This window comes from Lates calcarifer, linkage group LG5 (genome assembly GCF_001640805.2).
Source record: "Lates calcarifer isolate ASB-BC8 linkage group LG5, TLL_Latcal_v3, whole genome shotgun sequence".
Lineage (NCBI taxonomy): Eukaryota > Metazoa > Chordata > Actinopteri > Centropomidae > Lates > Lates calcarifer.
This window is the reverse complement of record NC_066837.1, coordinates 27,637,504-27,654,118: the sequence shown is the minus strand read 5'-3', so window position 1 is coordinate 27,654,118 and position 16,615 is coordinate 27,637,504. Positions and strand designations below refer to the sequence as shown.

The 16,615-nt window shown below is 41.8% G+C and overlaps 1 protein-coding gene across 5 annotated transcripts in view; it reads right to left on the bottom strand.

Moving 5' to 3' along the window:
• The window catches only part of sh3pxd2aa (SH3 and PX domains 2Aa), a 96,305-nt gene that overhangs the window by 62,017 nt on the left and 17,673 nt on the right, over window positions 1-16,615 (bottom strand). For all 5 annotated transcript variants that reach the window (XM_018678415.1, XM_018678416.1, XM_018678417.1 and 2 more), the window contains 3 exons: window positions 6,188-6,263; window positions 4,889-4,965; window positions 3,182-3,273 (listed from right to left, as the gene is read on the bottom strand). In XM_018678415.1, coding sequence (XP_018533931.1) covers window positions 3,182-3,273; window positions 4,889-4,965; window positions 6,188-6,263 — 245 coding nt within the window. The remainder of the gene's footprint in view (window positions 1-3,181; window positions 3,274-4,888; window positions 4,966-6,187; window positions 6,264-16,615) is intronic.

The following is a 16,615-nucleotide window of genomic DNA, read 5'->3' as shown; positions in this document are numbered from 1 at the left end:
ACAACACAATTCACAAAGTTCTCCAGAACACTACACACATAAAAGCATAAAAAGCAAACAGAGGGCATGCTGGGTAAGAAGTCCATATGACATTGCTTGGATGTAGGCTAACATGTGAGCTAACACACACACAGACCATGGTAGATTAATATTACTATTCTGTAGTCCATCCTTCAGGGTTCCAAATCACCTTTCATCCTCCACAGTACTCAGGACACACACAGCTACCACACACTCTCCAATCACAACTTTAAATCAATGGCCAATCTCATTCTTGCACACACACACACGCGCGCACGCACCACACACACACACACACACAATGATTCATTTTCATTTAGCAGATGCATTATGGGTAGGGAATGAGAAGAACCTATCCAATTTAGCCAGTCGAGTCAAGTTCTCTGGATCATGACGTCTTACTAGCCATTAACTGAGCAGTCTCTTTCTTTTTCTTTTTTTTTCAACAGAGTGGGCTTTTCACTCCCTTTACTATTTTCTTCTTTTATTAAGACAGAGTGAGAGAGTGAGAGCCTGCAGGGATACAGAGAACCTGACTGAAGTACAGCCTTCCTCAGGCTGAGATCTCCACAACTACACCATGTCCGGGTTCATACTTCTACTTCCGCTACACAGCCAGCCTTCTGCAGTAACATGGTCAATAGCAACAGTGTTTTCATTGTGACTTTCAATGAATGTGTTAGAAAACGGAGACATAATAATATTATATATTTACTAAAATATTTCCTCAGGCTGTGCTCACTTGTCTTGGTTTCTATGCCAATTAAAGCCATATTAGACGACACCCCGTCCCAAAATGGTCCAATCCAAAAGACACTGTAAGCCTGGAACAAAAATAAGCATCAGGCACAGGAATTTATCATTGTGTACTTTTCTACATTTTTTCAACTGATATACCTACTTCAATCTACTGACAGCCAATAGTATATTCTGTGGCTGTCAGATGATACTGTTTTGTATGCAGCCTAATATGACATGCATTTCTAAACAAAGCAGAGTCAGATCCTTCTGTAGAAATAAAGTCAAATTACATTCAATTTTTGCTACAATGCAACATGACATCATCCAGCATTCTAGTAACATCAACACTGTATTTCTGCTTTTAACCTCCAGATAAAACAGTTGCTTTCAGAGCTTTCAGTTGCTTCAGCTTTCCAGAGTTGTAAAATACTGTCTGTGAATATTACAAACCAAGCAACATGCCCTCACAGACACACCCACTGCTTAAAACAGTGTGAACACAGCCTACAACTCAATGATCTCAACTTCTACTCTACTGCAGTAATTCAAAATCAAAATTTGACTTTCACTAAAAGCACATCAGATTGTACTAAAGAACAGAACTTCTCTGTATCTTCATCAGTGTTTAATTTTGAATGTGTCAAACTACCTGAATGGAGTCCTTGAATGTGCTTTGTCCATGGTGAATTTCCATAACATTTAAAGTCCTGTTTAAACATCAATTTCAGTAGATCAAAGTATTTTAAATGACTGCACCACTGTGTGTATTACAGGTGGGGGCTAACAGAAGTGATGGAGGCAGTGTTTCCACACTTTTATCAATGCTCCTCATGTATGGCTTCATCTCCAACAACTCTTGACAAGAAGATTAATGCCATTTCTTTATGCACCAAAACACACTGGCATATACAGGACAGAGAGAGAGAGAGAGAGAGAGAGAGAGAGAGTGGGCGAGTAATAGAATGATGTTCATGGAAAGAAAGACTGGAAAAGATGGAGGGCATAAGGGCTGGAAAGCTGTAGATGGAAAAGATGGAAAGCTGCACGGACAGCGAGGAAACCAAAGCTGTTGATCAAAGAATGACTGTGTTGGCGGCGTTTGTAACCCTGAGCTGCCGTGTCAATTAAACATGCTTAAATTTATGAGGCCAAGTTAGATACAAAGAACTAGAGGAGGGAGGAAGAAAGGGGGCAGATACTATGCTGTGCTGAAAAACACTGGCAGACAGAGGTCACTAAATCCTGCCTGCTTCACTTCTTGTTCTCATCCAAGAGAGAAAAGCAAGGACAAAACTCTAAACTACAGATTGAGAGGAGAGGAGAGGAGAGGAGAGGAGAGGAGAGGAGAGGAGTAATTAAAATACAAAAAAAGACATAGCCTGGGTCTAACAAGAGTACTGAGTTGCAGCGCCTCGGGTGCAGCTGTCTCAGGTGCATACAGGAACACATTACAAATGAATAGTGCGATACTGGCATTTGAGGTTTGGAGAGGAGAGTGTGTTCTCTAATTAAAAACTACCCAAAGGGGCTATCTCCTGCTATGAAACAAGTCATTCTCCTCCTCCCACTCTCACATCCATCAACTCCTCTCTCTGTCTCCCTCCCCCTCCGCCTGGCCTGGTAGGAGGTTTTAACGAACTCTGAGAGAAAGAGCTGATTTGGGAATAGACTAGAAAGTGAGAACAGACTGAGAGGTAATGAGCTTAGCCACTGTACAGTCATGCAGAATTTTTTTTTTGTGATTCAGTGTGAAATGATAACTCGCAAAAGAAGTTGACATTTAGAGGATGACACACAGGTGTTCAGGCACGTGAGCTTGGTGTATCAACAGCAGCCGAGCTATTGTAACATCATCAGTCAACAAACTGATTTAATTCATCGAGATCATCAGTGATGAGATGGGATCATTTCTATGTCTATTTCTATGTGAGAGTTACTGTACTTATATGCATGCGGGTGCATATGAATCTGTCAGTTTGTAGGCAACGCACCGTCACTACTGTGGTGGCATCTCACCTCTGCAACAACAGAGAGTCTGCAGAACCAGCTACTTGTTGAGATATAATCATCAAATGAAACTGGTGTCTAAAAAACTCTGCTGAGGTTAGCTAGCATTAGCCACTGTAGGCTACTGGTCATTACAGACCAATGCCCCAGTGTCGAATTTCAGACTATAGTTTTTTTGGGAGTGAGCAACATCCATGTTCACATAAGCTACCATTAGCAGCTGGGGGGGTGTGATTCCCAACCATCCACATTTTCACAGTCAGTTAAACCAGGTTCCCTTCAACTCTGCCAGAGATGGTGTCACTACAGCACAGCAACACATAAATCAGCAAGCTGATGACATATATGTATACAGTATGTGTACATGTGCTTGGTGTTTGTGTGTTAAACATGAACTGTATGTGACACTCACTCCACTGGAGGATTGATGTCCTCAGCTTTCGTCTCAAAGAAGCGCAGCACCTCCTCACTCTGAGAGATCTGTGGAGGGAGTCGCACCAGCGCCTAGAGAGAGAGAGACAGAGAGAGATGGGTGGGTAAAAAACAGATAATAGCCTATATTCAAAATTATTCTTTAGGTGAATATGGAGCACCCTGGTAATTTTCCAGCCCTTTAAAGCTGAACTAGTATTTTTTTTTTTTATTTTAACAATGGATGAAATGTGTAGCTTGTGAGAATTATCACTATACAGTTCCAGTTTTCAACAAAAAAGCTCAGCATTTTACTCAGAGGTTGGTGGGGCCCAAAACAGAGTTAAAAGGAATGAATACTGGTGATTGATGTGTAATAGGTCTGCTAACACATTCACTATAACAACACTGTATGATGCCCTCAAGTTTTTTTCCTTTGTTTTTGTATTACAGCTTTTGTCTTAAAAAATAACTGTGTCTCAGGTGCTTGATTATTTATTTACAGGTCTGCTAACAGGTAATAAAACTATTGATCAGAGAAAATAAATTTTATATGACTCGAAACATCCTTGCTCCACTCTCATCCTATATTATTGAAAGAACCTTGTGGTTGTGATTGAAGAGACCATATCTGGCTGTGCACCCACAACCGGCTGGACTCAGTCTCCCGCAATCTCTAGAGAGCAGATCCTTTGAGAACACTGGGTAATTACTCTTCTTCTCTGTTGTTTGCCTCATAAGCAGGATGTAGGAAGTACACAGTGCGGCACACTCCACAGTGCCGAGCTAAGAAACAGGCTCACTACAGCAACTGTAAACATTAGAGCGCTTCAGGTTATTTGGGTAATGAGGAAGCTGGTTCCCTTTAATAAAGCTTTGCTGGTGCTAAGCTAAGGATCAGGTTCATTTCAAATGTTTATAATTGCTTTCGGTTTTTATACTTCTTTTGGTCCCAATTACCAAGCTGATACTGTGGCTAACCTTTCTTAATACAGGCCAACGATACTGTTACCTAATTATGTGTATAGAGACAAACATAGGCTTTGTGCCAAGATGAAGGAAGGAAGGAAGTGGGGAAGGCATGGTGGAGGAAAGGATCTAAAGCCGGGATAAAAAAAATAAAAACAAACTAATAAGAGAGGGAACAGGAAGCGATAAGGCGAGTCTCCCTTGAACTACAGAATAACAAAAGGCCATTGCTTTCAAGGTTTTTTTTTTTTTTTTTTTTTTGCTTTTAGGAAGGGGACGCTAATTTGGAGGAGAACTTTCTGTCTTAGCTGTATCAAACGAGGGGATAAGGTTGTTAATGAGTGAGACTTTGAAATAGTGGAAGAGCTCAAGGTTTGTTTCATGTTGTGCAGTGACAGAGAAGTTTGATGCACAACTAGGTCACCCTGCCTCTCTGATTGTGGTACATATGAAAATAAACAAAGCTGTAGTAGGAAAATATAATAATTCCTCACCATGCCAGGTCCTTCACAGCCTCGGAAAACGTAACTGTAAGAGCTCTTCCAATGTCTCATAATAGCACTAATACACTACTCTTCGCTGTGCTCTACATCCACAGTTGTGTCTCAGCTTTATATCCCATATTAAAAGCATGTGAAAGGACGGTATAGGCCGTGACTTCTGACCCCTCACAGGCTGGGGGGACATTCCAGAGTCAGATGGGGAACTGGGGAACATGTTTACAGTAAGATCTCTTTACCCTGCAGTAGTCGTCGATGAAACGCAGCCGCTTCATGGCCACATCTCGCACATGACTCCTCCGGAACAGGATCTTGCCTGTGGGGAAAAGCGAAGGGGAAAAAATCAAAATGAAGGAGAGGAAGAAGGTGAAGGAAAATAGAGGAAAGGTGTGATGATAGTTAGGAAGAAAAAAGGAGAAACAAAATACAGGGGAAAGAGGAGTAAGTATTTAACACAGACACACAGCCCTCCCTAAAAATACAACTAATTTCAGTTGATTTTGCAGTGTGGACTGCTGCATGTAATACCCCAGCCTGCCAGGAGATGCCGGTAATGTACAATGTTGATCCTTTATGGTCGAACCAATTTTAGGGCCCCAGCTACCCCCACCGCCCTATGGATTGCATGACCTCCGTCTCTGACACGGCTCTTTAAATAACAAAAACGATTTATGCACACATGGGTCATGCATGCATTTTAAGCCCTCCTCTTATCCCAAAATGATGAGCATTTGTCAATAATGTTTGCGTCTGGCACCACAAGCTTAATAGAAGACAGGTAGGTGGATGTTTGGTCGGCTTCCAAATTGGTTTTGTTTGTAAATGTGTGTCAGCAAGAGACAGAGACACCCAAAGGAGAAGGAGGGTTTGAGGGGAGACAGAGAGCATTTACAGTATGCTGGCACCTTGTGTTGGCCACCGAGCTTACACCAAGCCTTTACCAAGATATACTGCTGTCAACAGACTGCTCTGCCTCCACTCCCTAAGCACAAATGAATCTACAGAAATCTGCATGACAAACAGGAAGGTGTACACATAGACACACATACACAGGACATCAGTGTGATTAGCAGAATCACTGTCAGCCCTTCTGCCCTGGACACTGACCTGCCATAAACACCATCATCAGTCACTGACACACTGTCCTGTAGGTCGCCATGAACCTGAATGTCAGGCGACGACTTACAGGAGAAGAGACGAGCATTTGTGCCGTGACTCAAATCAATACTAGGACACTCACACACAAATATAGCCATGTAATCAAATGATCACGATGAGCTCAATTTAAAAATATTACAAAAACAGACACAAAAGATATACAGGGATGCAAACAGCTGAGATTTGAAAGTCACATATAACGCCTTGTCAGCACTAATACAGTAATACACACAGCTTTTAATCCATACACACTCAGGCACACACATGCACCACAGACAGGCATCGGTAACCATCTCATATTGATGCCCCGTGAGTGCCAGCCATACATTATTAATATGGGAGCCTGTTCAGATAACTGGAGCTCAAGAGCAGGCTATTACCTGGGAGAAATGGGATGATCCTCTTCTTTGGGTCTTTCTGCCCTCCCTCAATTGGGAACTTGTCAAGTATCTGCATCTGTAGAAGGAAGAGAGGAAAGAACTTTATGTCTTTAAGTTTTAAGTTCAACATTTTGAGAACAGGGTTTATCTCCCCAGCAGTGAGACGAGTCAATGTCAGAGTCAATAGCAATCTCATGTCTTCCATGTTAGCACTGGAGACAGGATAGAATTAGTATAGTGTGAAGACAGCTAACCTGGCTCTTTCCAAAGTTCAAAAACATGGCTACCAGGAGTGCTGGACAGACATGTTTAGATTTGTGTGCAGGTTAAAAAAAAAACAAAAAAACAAGACACATTAGTGATCTTTAGATGTGCCAGTATGCTTATTATTGAATCTTGGACAAAAAAAAGGCTAGCACCTTCCCCTGCTTGTATGCCTGTATGCTAACCTTATTTTGCATTTTTCCCTTAGCACATAGAAAAATAAAAAGCAAAACACTGTGGTTTAACAAGCAGCTAGTCTCCAGTGTGAAGTTATTTAATGACCATCAACAGCTACAGCAGTGTAGCCATGGTGACTGGACACAGCAATCAAGAAGTCACATGCTCACCCGCCAACTCTGAACAAAGCCCTGGTAATTCCTTACAAACCTATCAGTAGCTAGTTGACAAGCTATCGTGTTAGCAATTGAGTCCTATCAGACGCTTAACCCTTAACATTACAGTAACACGTCACTAATGAATTACTGCCTGACTCTGCTTTGGACAAAGTCATGCTAGCGATTTTCCTGCCTGCTAACAGTCTACAAGCCAAGCTAATTAGCACACCAGTTTCATACAATATTAACGCTAAGACAAGAAATTGATAACAATCCTCTTATTTTACCCTCAAAGAGGAACCAATACCATCAGAATTCTTTTATTTTGATGTATGTGTCTTCTGTCGGTCGGTTTATGTGACAAAAACGCAACATTTTCGGGGTGACACCTCTCATATGAACTTAATCCCAAACCCACATGAGCCTATCACACATATTCTAAAAATCAAATCCTGTCAACACATCTTTAGTCCCAAGGGCAGCAGAGCAGCGGCGGCTCGGCAAGCTGAGGGGTTCACGGGAGTCAAGCGAGCTCCGATTTACTCATAAAGCACGGCGACACGAGGGTGAGAGAAGTGCTGACGCTGGAGTTGGAGGTGCATGCAGAAGGAAAGAGAGTGAGGGAGGATGGAGAGGAACAGAAGCAGAGGGAAGGTAGGGACAAAGAAGGGAAAATGAAAGAGAAGAGGCACAGAGAGAAAGAGAGATGCAGCAGAGGGCAGGGGGTGTAGGATGAGTGTATCAGCCCTATTATGTTTACCCAGTTTCACCCCTCAAATAAATCATTCAAGAGAGGGATTAGCGAGAAAGTAAAAGCAAAGCAGAGGAGAGATACAGAGGGCTAGCAGACGTACTGTACTGTACAGCACTGCAGCAAACTGTTTCCTACAGTAATCAGAGATGGAGAGGAGGTGATGAAGAGAATGCATGTGTATGTATGCTTGCATGCGTAGGAGGATGGAAGTCCAGGAAGGAATATACTTAATGGAAAGAGGAGAGAAGAGACATCAGTTGTGTCTATATCTGATGGCCAATGGCTGAAAGAGGCCCTGGGGAACTAAGTGAGCACACAGCCTGGTGGGGTGTGGATGTGTGGAGACAATTACACACACACACACTTACACACACACATGCTTAAATCCCAAATGCACCCGCCTGACACATTCGTCCCCAGATGCAGTATTTTCTGTCCTTCTGTCAGCCTGCATCCACCTTTGTATTGAACTCCTGTCTTTTTTTCACCTGGTTCCACTTGGGTGGAGAGTTAGAGGACACCAGGAGAGAGAGACTATGCTACACAGGTCTTGATCCAGATTCATGATCTGTCTCCCAGGGCCCCCTGAAGTCCTGGTCCTCCTAGAAAGATTTTTCTTAAGATGCCTGCTTTCTGCATCCATACCATAACTAATACTGCTGCAACAGCATAAAACTTGTGGCAGACCCAGCTGTTTGCCCCCCCCCCCATGCTGCCAGGACAAAAAAAAATACTGCTGAATTTACAGCCCACTCTGAGAGACACATGGGGATGGACAGATGATGGAGCAGCAACCTAGACATTTAATGGAGAGGTAAACGCTGAATTTGCAGCACATATTTAAAATGTGACTGCAGCCTTTTTCCACTCTCTTAACAAAAGTGAATGATGAGGTAAAATATGAGGTGAGGAAAAAGTCCAGACTGAAGAGCATGTGGTTGGGTAAGCAGTTTCTATACAGTACTACAGTATGTGAGTGTGTTCATGTATGTGCAGGTGCAAGAACTGGAAAGGACAGAAGCACCTCCAAGGCTTGACATGTAACCTCTGGGCTCATGTCATCTTCAATCAACTGACTTTTTCATCAGCTTCCTTCACCATAGAGTTCAACACTAAAGGCCACCCCTCCCCCACCTTTCTCATTCTTACACTACTGATCCAGCCTGAACTAGCCCACTTCACTCATCAGCTCATTGTTTAAAAGTCTCCAATTGGTTCATGCTAAAATACACACTTTCCTGCCACTGCTGACAGATTCCTGGAAAGATCAAGCGTGCTTGCATCCCGCCAGGAATTGTGGGATCACAAAGAGAGAAAATGGTGAGAACAGGTGGGACAGTGGGGATCAGGTGACAGAGCGTGTGACACAACTGCTCTTTGACATGCATGCATCCCCCCTGCACACTGCATAATGAAAGCCTCGCTTCCTTCACTTGTAATATGATAAACACACAAGCATTAGTCCAAGAGTTAACACTCAATTCCCAGGGATGTCGAAAGAAAAAGAAAAGAAATAAAAGAGATTAAAAAAAAAAAACAGCAAAAAAAAAAAAAAAAAAAAAAACGTTGCTCCACTTCCCAGACTTCACTTCACTGTCTCCTTGGTAACCAGCACAGAGAGAGTGTGAAGAAGAGTTGTGAAGGGACGTGATTGGATGATGCTGCGCAGCACTGGACCACTGGTGTAAATGTTGGGAGTCAGGTAATAAAAAAAGCAAAAAGATGAGGTTCTTTTATTTCTTGTCAGAGTGAGAACAGATTACTATGACGTAATGTTTACTCTGCTCTCCAAGTCACATTTGTTTTTCTGCAAAGCTCTTACACATTACACCTTCAGGGAGATCAGGATTCTGTTTTAATTCACTTAATTCAAGGTGATTCAAATGGACAGTGTTGATCTGGCTTAGAATATTAGCTTAAAACATAAAAAGGAAATGTAATATACTGGAACAAGGGGTAAATAATAATTGACAAAACGACATCACATCATTTTCTTGGTGTGCATAACTGATACCAAAATGTGACTAGGCATCTATTTCTGAGGTTTCATCAGTACATTTGTATTTTTAATATAATTTGAACCTTAATCCTGTGACAATCAAGGGTATTTTGTAGAACCCAAACCCAGTCCGCAATATATATCTTTGGAAAACCCACGCAAGCACAATGTGCACACATTAATCTCTTTTTAAAAAGAAACCCAATCTGTAAGACACTCAACGACATTCTGACCAGGTCCAAAAAACCCCAAACCTTTAATAAAAAACTCATATAAAATGCTGTTCACCTGAACAGACCCAATTAGAGATATAATGCCAACATTAGCTGCATCATGATGCACCACCAGTTCATTCAGAAGCACTTATGTAAAGGAAGCACCAAGTAACACCAAATGGTTACAAAGTTAGACTGGACAGAAAAGGCTCTGCTGTTTGAGGGAGCTCAGGGTAGCAGACATACTAACTAATAGACCCCAGACTTAAGGGAATAATACAAGGCTGAAAATTATTTGGGCCTGACACATATCAGGTCCCAGGTCAGCTCTTGGATCATAACCATCAACCTGTGAAGGCCTGTCATCTGCAACTAATAATTATTTTCAACAATGATTGATCTGCTGGTTCGTTTTTTGGATTCACCATTTGGTTGTCCAGTTGATAACAGTCAGAAAACAGCCAAAGAGAACCCAAGGAGATGCCATTCAATTTGCTTTTGTCCAACTGTACGAAACCCAACAATATTTATTTTACGATGATATGAAATAGAGAAGGAGCAGGTCTTCATATCTGAAGAGACGGAACCATGAACTGTCTGGTATTTTTGCTTCTTAAATAACTTACACAATCAGTTAACAAAATAGTTCTCAGTTGATCCACTCATCAAATGATTTAATTGAACTAATTGTTTAAATACTTGTCTTGGGTCAAATCTGAACCAGTTCTTAGCAGACACAATTTTTGTTTGACTTTGTACAAGAGCATTTAAATGAATTAACACTGCATCCAGTTCAAGAACAATATTTGTCTCTCCAAGTCTGAGTATACAAGTAAGATCCATAGAGATCATTTTACCTTAGTTTAAGTTACAGTAATTTGAAACATGTAGATACAGAGGAACAACTGACAACAGGGCCGGTGTTGGACTGTGCTCAGAATGAGTCTAACAGCAGCTCCTTCATATCATGCACACGTGCTAAGAATAGAGCCTCCATATAAGGAGCTGTGAGAGTCAGTTGGCATAAACTTGAGGGATGCCATACTGTTATTGTGCAGTGAATTGATGCCTCACTTCCTTAGTGGTCATGTGACCACGAGGGTTTACCCCAGGCTTCACAGTAGTGGAACAGAATGGGATGGAAATAAACACACACGCAGTGAACCTCTGGAGCAACTCATGACCAGCATGATAAGGCAGCCATGTGATCTTCGAGTCATTTCCACAGCACTGTGGTGATAGTGAGCGAGGACACAGACTCAGCATGCTTGTTCTCACTGGTGTGTAGGCAAGACATGATAAGGACATTTCTCCTGCAAACACACATATATAAAGAAACACATATGCTGTCTCCACAATGTAAACTTGTTGTTTCCTTTCAGCTACTACCAGGAACCATCCCTTCCATAAGCCTTTTTTCATTTTGAAAAAAAAAAATTATGCACAAATCTTTGACACAGAGAAGGAAATAACAGAGTCTATCTGTAGACCAAACTTTACTTTCTCTATCAAATCCTAAAGACAGCAGGATAGAAACTAATGGTGCACATGAATCAAGTCTGAACATGCATTAGCAGCCAGCAGTATTCAGTTTCAGAGAGACAGATGTCTGAGATGAGCTTGAGGGGGGAAGGCGTTCCTTTCCAGCCACAATCACTCACAGTTGTGCCTCTAAATATAAACTGGCACCCTGGCACCAGACCTGGACAAATTACTGCCCATTGCTGGCACATTCTATATGGATGGAACATGATATCCTGGTATCCTGCGTGGTTTTATGCAGTGAATGAATGTGTGGGAGTGGAGAGGGGGTTGGATTTGTTGAAAAATTTGAGCTCTGTTCCTAGAGATGTCAACACTGTGGGGTGTTGCGCCCCATGTGGTGAGCAAGAGTCCCCTTTGTTTCGATAAGACAACAGGTGCAGGGATGTGGTAACTTTTGCCTGTCCACTGTCCACAGTCGCTCCCCAGTCTCAGGCTGCAGAGCCTGCTGTGGCCTTTGGAACAAGGCTCAGGGGACAGGCTTTGACTGGGAAAGACCCTTAATGTAACGGGATCTCGATTCCTCAAGGGGTTGAATTCCATCTTATTTTAAATCATGGTCTGTAGCCATATCAGCATGAACACTTGCTTTCAGTGTTGTTGCAAAGGGAGATCCAGTTGTTTAGTGACATTTTACTTAAATTACCTGTTTTGTCCAACAAGTACACTAAACCAAAAGTGAAAGGGATTCAATTTATAATGATAAAAAAAGCAAGCAATCTTCACTTTTGAGAGGCTGGAAACAAAGAAATCTTTACCTGCCTGGCTAATGGCTTTACTGTCTCTAAACGTGCCTCAGAACTGCCTCAACTTTTCCCACAGCAAATCAGACAGATAATGAGGCATCTCATCTCGTATCAGTGCTGTTGCTAGTTGGTTTAATAGTCAACTCACTCATAAAATATATGGCCTTTGCTGTGTAATGTAATAACTGAAAATGCGATCATTTCATCTGACGTTAGCAGAGGCCGTCTTCATTTAAGGCAAGGCTGCTGCAGGAAACCATGACTTTATTTTCTGTGAATCAACTAATCTTTTCAGCACCATTATTTTTAATCACCAATTTCATATTGTATATCTGTCTTTAGGATAAGAATGAAAAATGGCAGTGGAAGGTGCTGATAAATGACTTTCAGAGAAGCAGCATAATTTCACTTCGTCCGAGTGCTCATGTTGAAACGAATTAAAGACTTGTGAGCCGCTTTGCCAAATGTGTCAATTGTGTTAACATTGTGCCAGAGCAAAACCTGGCGGAGAACCTTGGCAGACAAGTGTAGAGTTTTCAAAACAGTGGAACAATCCATACATCTCTCTCTTCATTTCCCAGGTCCAGCAGAGGTAGTGGTAGTAATTCAGATAACTGGACGCTTTACTTCACACATACAGTCATTAAAAATACATTAATCGAAGCGATAAAACAGCATAAGCTGTAAGAAAACATTGAATAAAAAATACAGAATAGGTCCTGTGGGCAAACAAAGGTAGAAGAGAATAGAAAATGAGCAGGTACTTGCAGTTCACAATGAACTGAAGTTTTGAAGGCATGAGAAACAAGAACAAACCACAATTAAATTCATTAAAAAAAATTAACCAATCATTCTATCCTATGACCTTTTCCCTTCATTTGTACCCAAAGTTTAACCTCCTTTCATATTTAATAGAAGCACTGACTGAAATGTTCCTGCTCCAGTGTCATTTTCAGGCCATTTACCACTGCTGCTTGGCTGAGCTCTGCCCAAGCAACCGAACAACAGCTTTGCTTTCCAAAGAAGCCACAGCCTCGGTGTGAGGAAAAGAACAGTGTCAGCTTACACACTGACTGCTTTAGTTTGGGTTAAGTATGTAGGCCAGCCAACTTACAGTTCACTACAAGGCAGAGAGAGGAAGGGTTCTCACCTGTGCCAGAGTTCAGTGCTAACAGAGTAATGTAGGACCTAATTTAGCCATGCTGACGGTCTCAAGAGTTTCCATCCTGACAGCCAGGACAAATCTTGGGCAGTGTGGCCAAACCACAGTCTCTCCCAGATGGGGTGAATTGGATGGCAATGCCCTCCCTGTCTGTGTGTGTGTGTGTGTGTGTGTGTGTGTGCATTCACATCATCAGTGTACTCCATGGCCCACACTTGTAAGGGCGTGGACGGGGAATGAGAAGTGAGGTTTGGAATATAACCATGAGTGGGTTGAGAGATATAAAGACAGCATGAAGAGAAAGCCAAAGCAAAACTTGAAACAAAAAGAGAGGAACCAGAAAGAAGTCAAATGTGAATCTAAATAAATTACTTTACTTACTTGTCATGCCAAGATCTTAAGTAACAATGAAACTGGGGCATTTAAGGTTGAAAGTCTCCCTCATTGATTTCAGGTTGTTAGCTAACAGCTAAGTTCTACATTCTGCACTTTATGCTGACTTAAAACATTTTTGTCATCTGAAAAAGAAAAAACAGATATTCATGCATTTTTCACGTCTAGACTGAAACCACAAACCAATTAACAACAAATGCCAAAAACAACTACATTTCTTTTCGGTTGTCTTACTTTGTCAAGCAGTTATTCTGAGCAGCTAGCTAATCTGTTAGCTAGCATTTGCTAACAACAAATGACAGTAACTTGATATTTTAAATCACTTAACAGAAGGTCATTTGTTTGTTTCATGATTCATTAAAACTGTGTAAATAATGTTCATTTTAACTTTTCAGTAGCTGTATTGCCAAAATACAATACTGCTACTGGAGGCTCAGCAAATGCCTGCAGTCCTGCCCTGTTAAAGCTGATTTTGGAAATGTATTTCCATCTTTTTGTGTTTCTTTATTTGGACAAAATGAATTCCATAAGGGCGACCCTCAAGAGGCTAGTTTCCAAAGTGTAAGTGGTACTGTGGTCTGCTAAAGGGTTTTAATTTGAAGCTCTTTTATTTCCTTTAAAGCTTCTCGTGCCTATACTATAAATGCAGTCTGACTGAGATGGAGAGGCCCCAGTAGGGAAAAACTGGATCATCATGTAACAGAAGGATAATCAGGAGAAATGTCAGTAATGCATCACACAGGACACTCAAGCAGACACATATTTACACACTAACTTTAATGCAAAACCACCTGACATAGAAACCCATGACAGGTACATCTGTAGCCTGTAGCTCTGTAAGCTAATGCACTTGACAGATGGGGAGAGAAGAGATATGTGAGCGGGGGCGGGGGGGTGAGAAATTGTAAGAATGAGATATGAATGAATTGTGTGAGGTGGTAGGGAGGACGTGACAAGTCGAGTGTGTGGAGCAAGGCAAAAACAAACCGGGGAAAGACTGATGGGGACTGCAGGACGAGAGGTGATAGACACCTGGGTTTCACTTTGAATTCTGCTGGCATCTCCCATCTCTCATCTCCATCTCTCATCTCTGCGTAACTCTATCTCAGTTTTTTCTTTTTCTCTTTCTGTGCCTGACTAGGTGGTATTAAAAGCCTGTGTTCAGTGTGTCTAGTCCAGCTTGCTGTTTACCCAAACACTATTCATTAACCCACAGACAGAGAGGCAAGGCAGGACATTGGCTGGTCTGGAACAGGCCATTGCCACCGATACTGTAGATAAGGAGAGATAGTCTATGAATTTCAGTCCTGGATTCTGCACTATTAACAATAAAGCTTTTGGGAAGTTTGTTTTAACCCATTTGGAATGCCAGATGGGTGGGGCTACATGGCTCAGGAAACACAGCTAGTGTTAGATAGGTTACAGGGAGGCTTGATTAATCTAAAAATGTGTGGGGATTTCCTGGGATTGACTTTTATTGTGCTGAATGGCAAAAGCTATGCATCAGTAAATGGGGCATAAAAGCAGTTCTTGATATAAATCATCTTAAATAGACATTATTGTATATGAAGGAAAATGTTCTGTAATTTAGCATCTTTGAAATTATTGTAATGCAATAATTTTTGCACCAATCAGGCTATGGACCAGTGTTTTTATGAGTGGGTCCCTGTTTTGTTTTGTATTGTGCAAGAGCCTGAAGATGCACATATACGGTGTGTAGGCGACATGACACACATCCCTGGTGGTTTCACGCTGTTCTGTAGGTTGACAGTTGGTGGCAGTAACCTGCCAAGAAATGTAACAATGTGTCAAAAAAAACGCAGAAAAGAGGAGGACTGCAAGCTTACACTCACAGATGTAAACAATCCATCGTTTAAAATAGTTCAAATAATTTCTAATATTTTTTGGAGAAAGAAATACACTGAGTTAGACTTCAAGAATGCACACGCAAACTGTGATGTTTCCTTGGCTTGTCCTTCCATATCTGAGATTAATACCTAACTGTTTGAATTCACTTCATGCAGTTTCGTGTTCCCTTTTATCACATGTCGCTGATAACATCTGTCCTTCAGTCATTCAAAAGTGCAAGCTGTTCTGCACTGAACAATATCCTGACACACAGAGAAGACAACCCTGCACTAACCAGTAGGAGTGTAAAATAAATGCTGTGTGATTTATCAAGTGGTGAATAAAGGCAACGGAGGCTTAACTAGAAATGTAATGAAAAAGAAAAAAACCTTGAGCAACCTCTCTGCTCAAGGCTCAGTGTGAGGCAGAGCTGCCAAACATGTCTAGGAGCACAAATCGCTTGAAAGTTTTCATCGACTCTCCTCCCCATCTCTTTGGACCTTGAGGTGAGCAGAAACATGAGGGCTGGCTGACCGAGCACAGGGAAAAGATGGAGGGGGGAAAAAAACAGGAGATGGAGACAGCAATAGTGGAAGCCTGTCAGCTGCCACATACACCTCCAGATAACTGGCAGCAGTGTAAACACGGGAAGCAAACATGGGGAATGGGAGGCTCTATACATGTACGCTGTATCTGTTCAACATACTGCATGTGATCACTACTGGTAAAAGTCAGGGGAAAAATAAGAGTCAGAGATGGATGCAAGAGGGGAAGGATATAAATGCACAGACATACACAACTCTACAGTAAAAAAAAAAACAACAGATGCTTAAGCACCCATCGACCTTTTTAGAGTTCTTCCAAAAAAAAGACGGCTTCTTTACGAACTCCCAGCACCTCTTCCTCTGTCGTCGTGCCCTTATACACAGAGGCTGTCGTTCATTGGGAGGGCCTCTCCACCTCAACACAAAGAACACAAGACCAGAGAGGAACTCCAAACTCTCCTCTTCTCCACACACTTGAGGCCAACATAAACACTCCATGTAAACATATGGGATCAATGTAGCAAAGGTCTGAGCTTCTAACTTGAAAGCAATCACAGTATCTACTGACAGCAGCACACTATGGCTTTTAACCACGCTTTTCTTACTGTTGACTGCTTGTTATGTT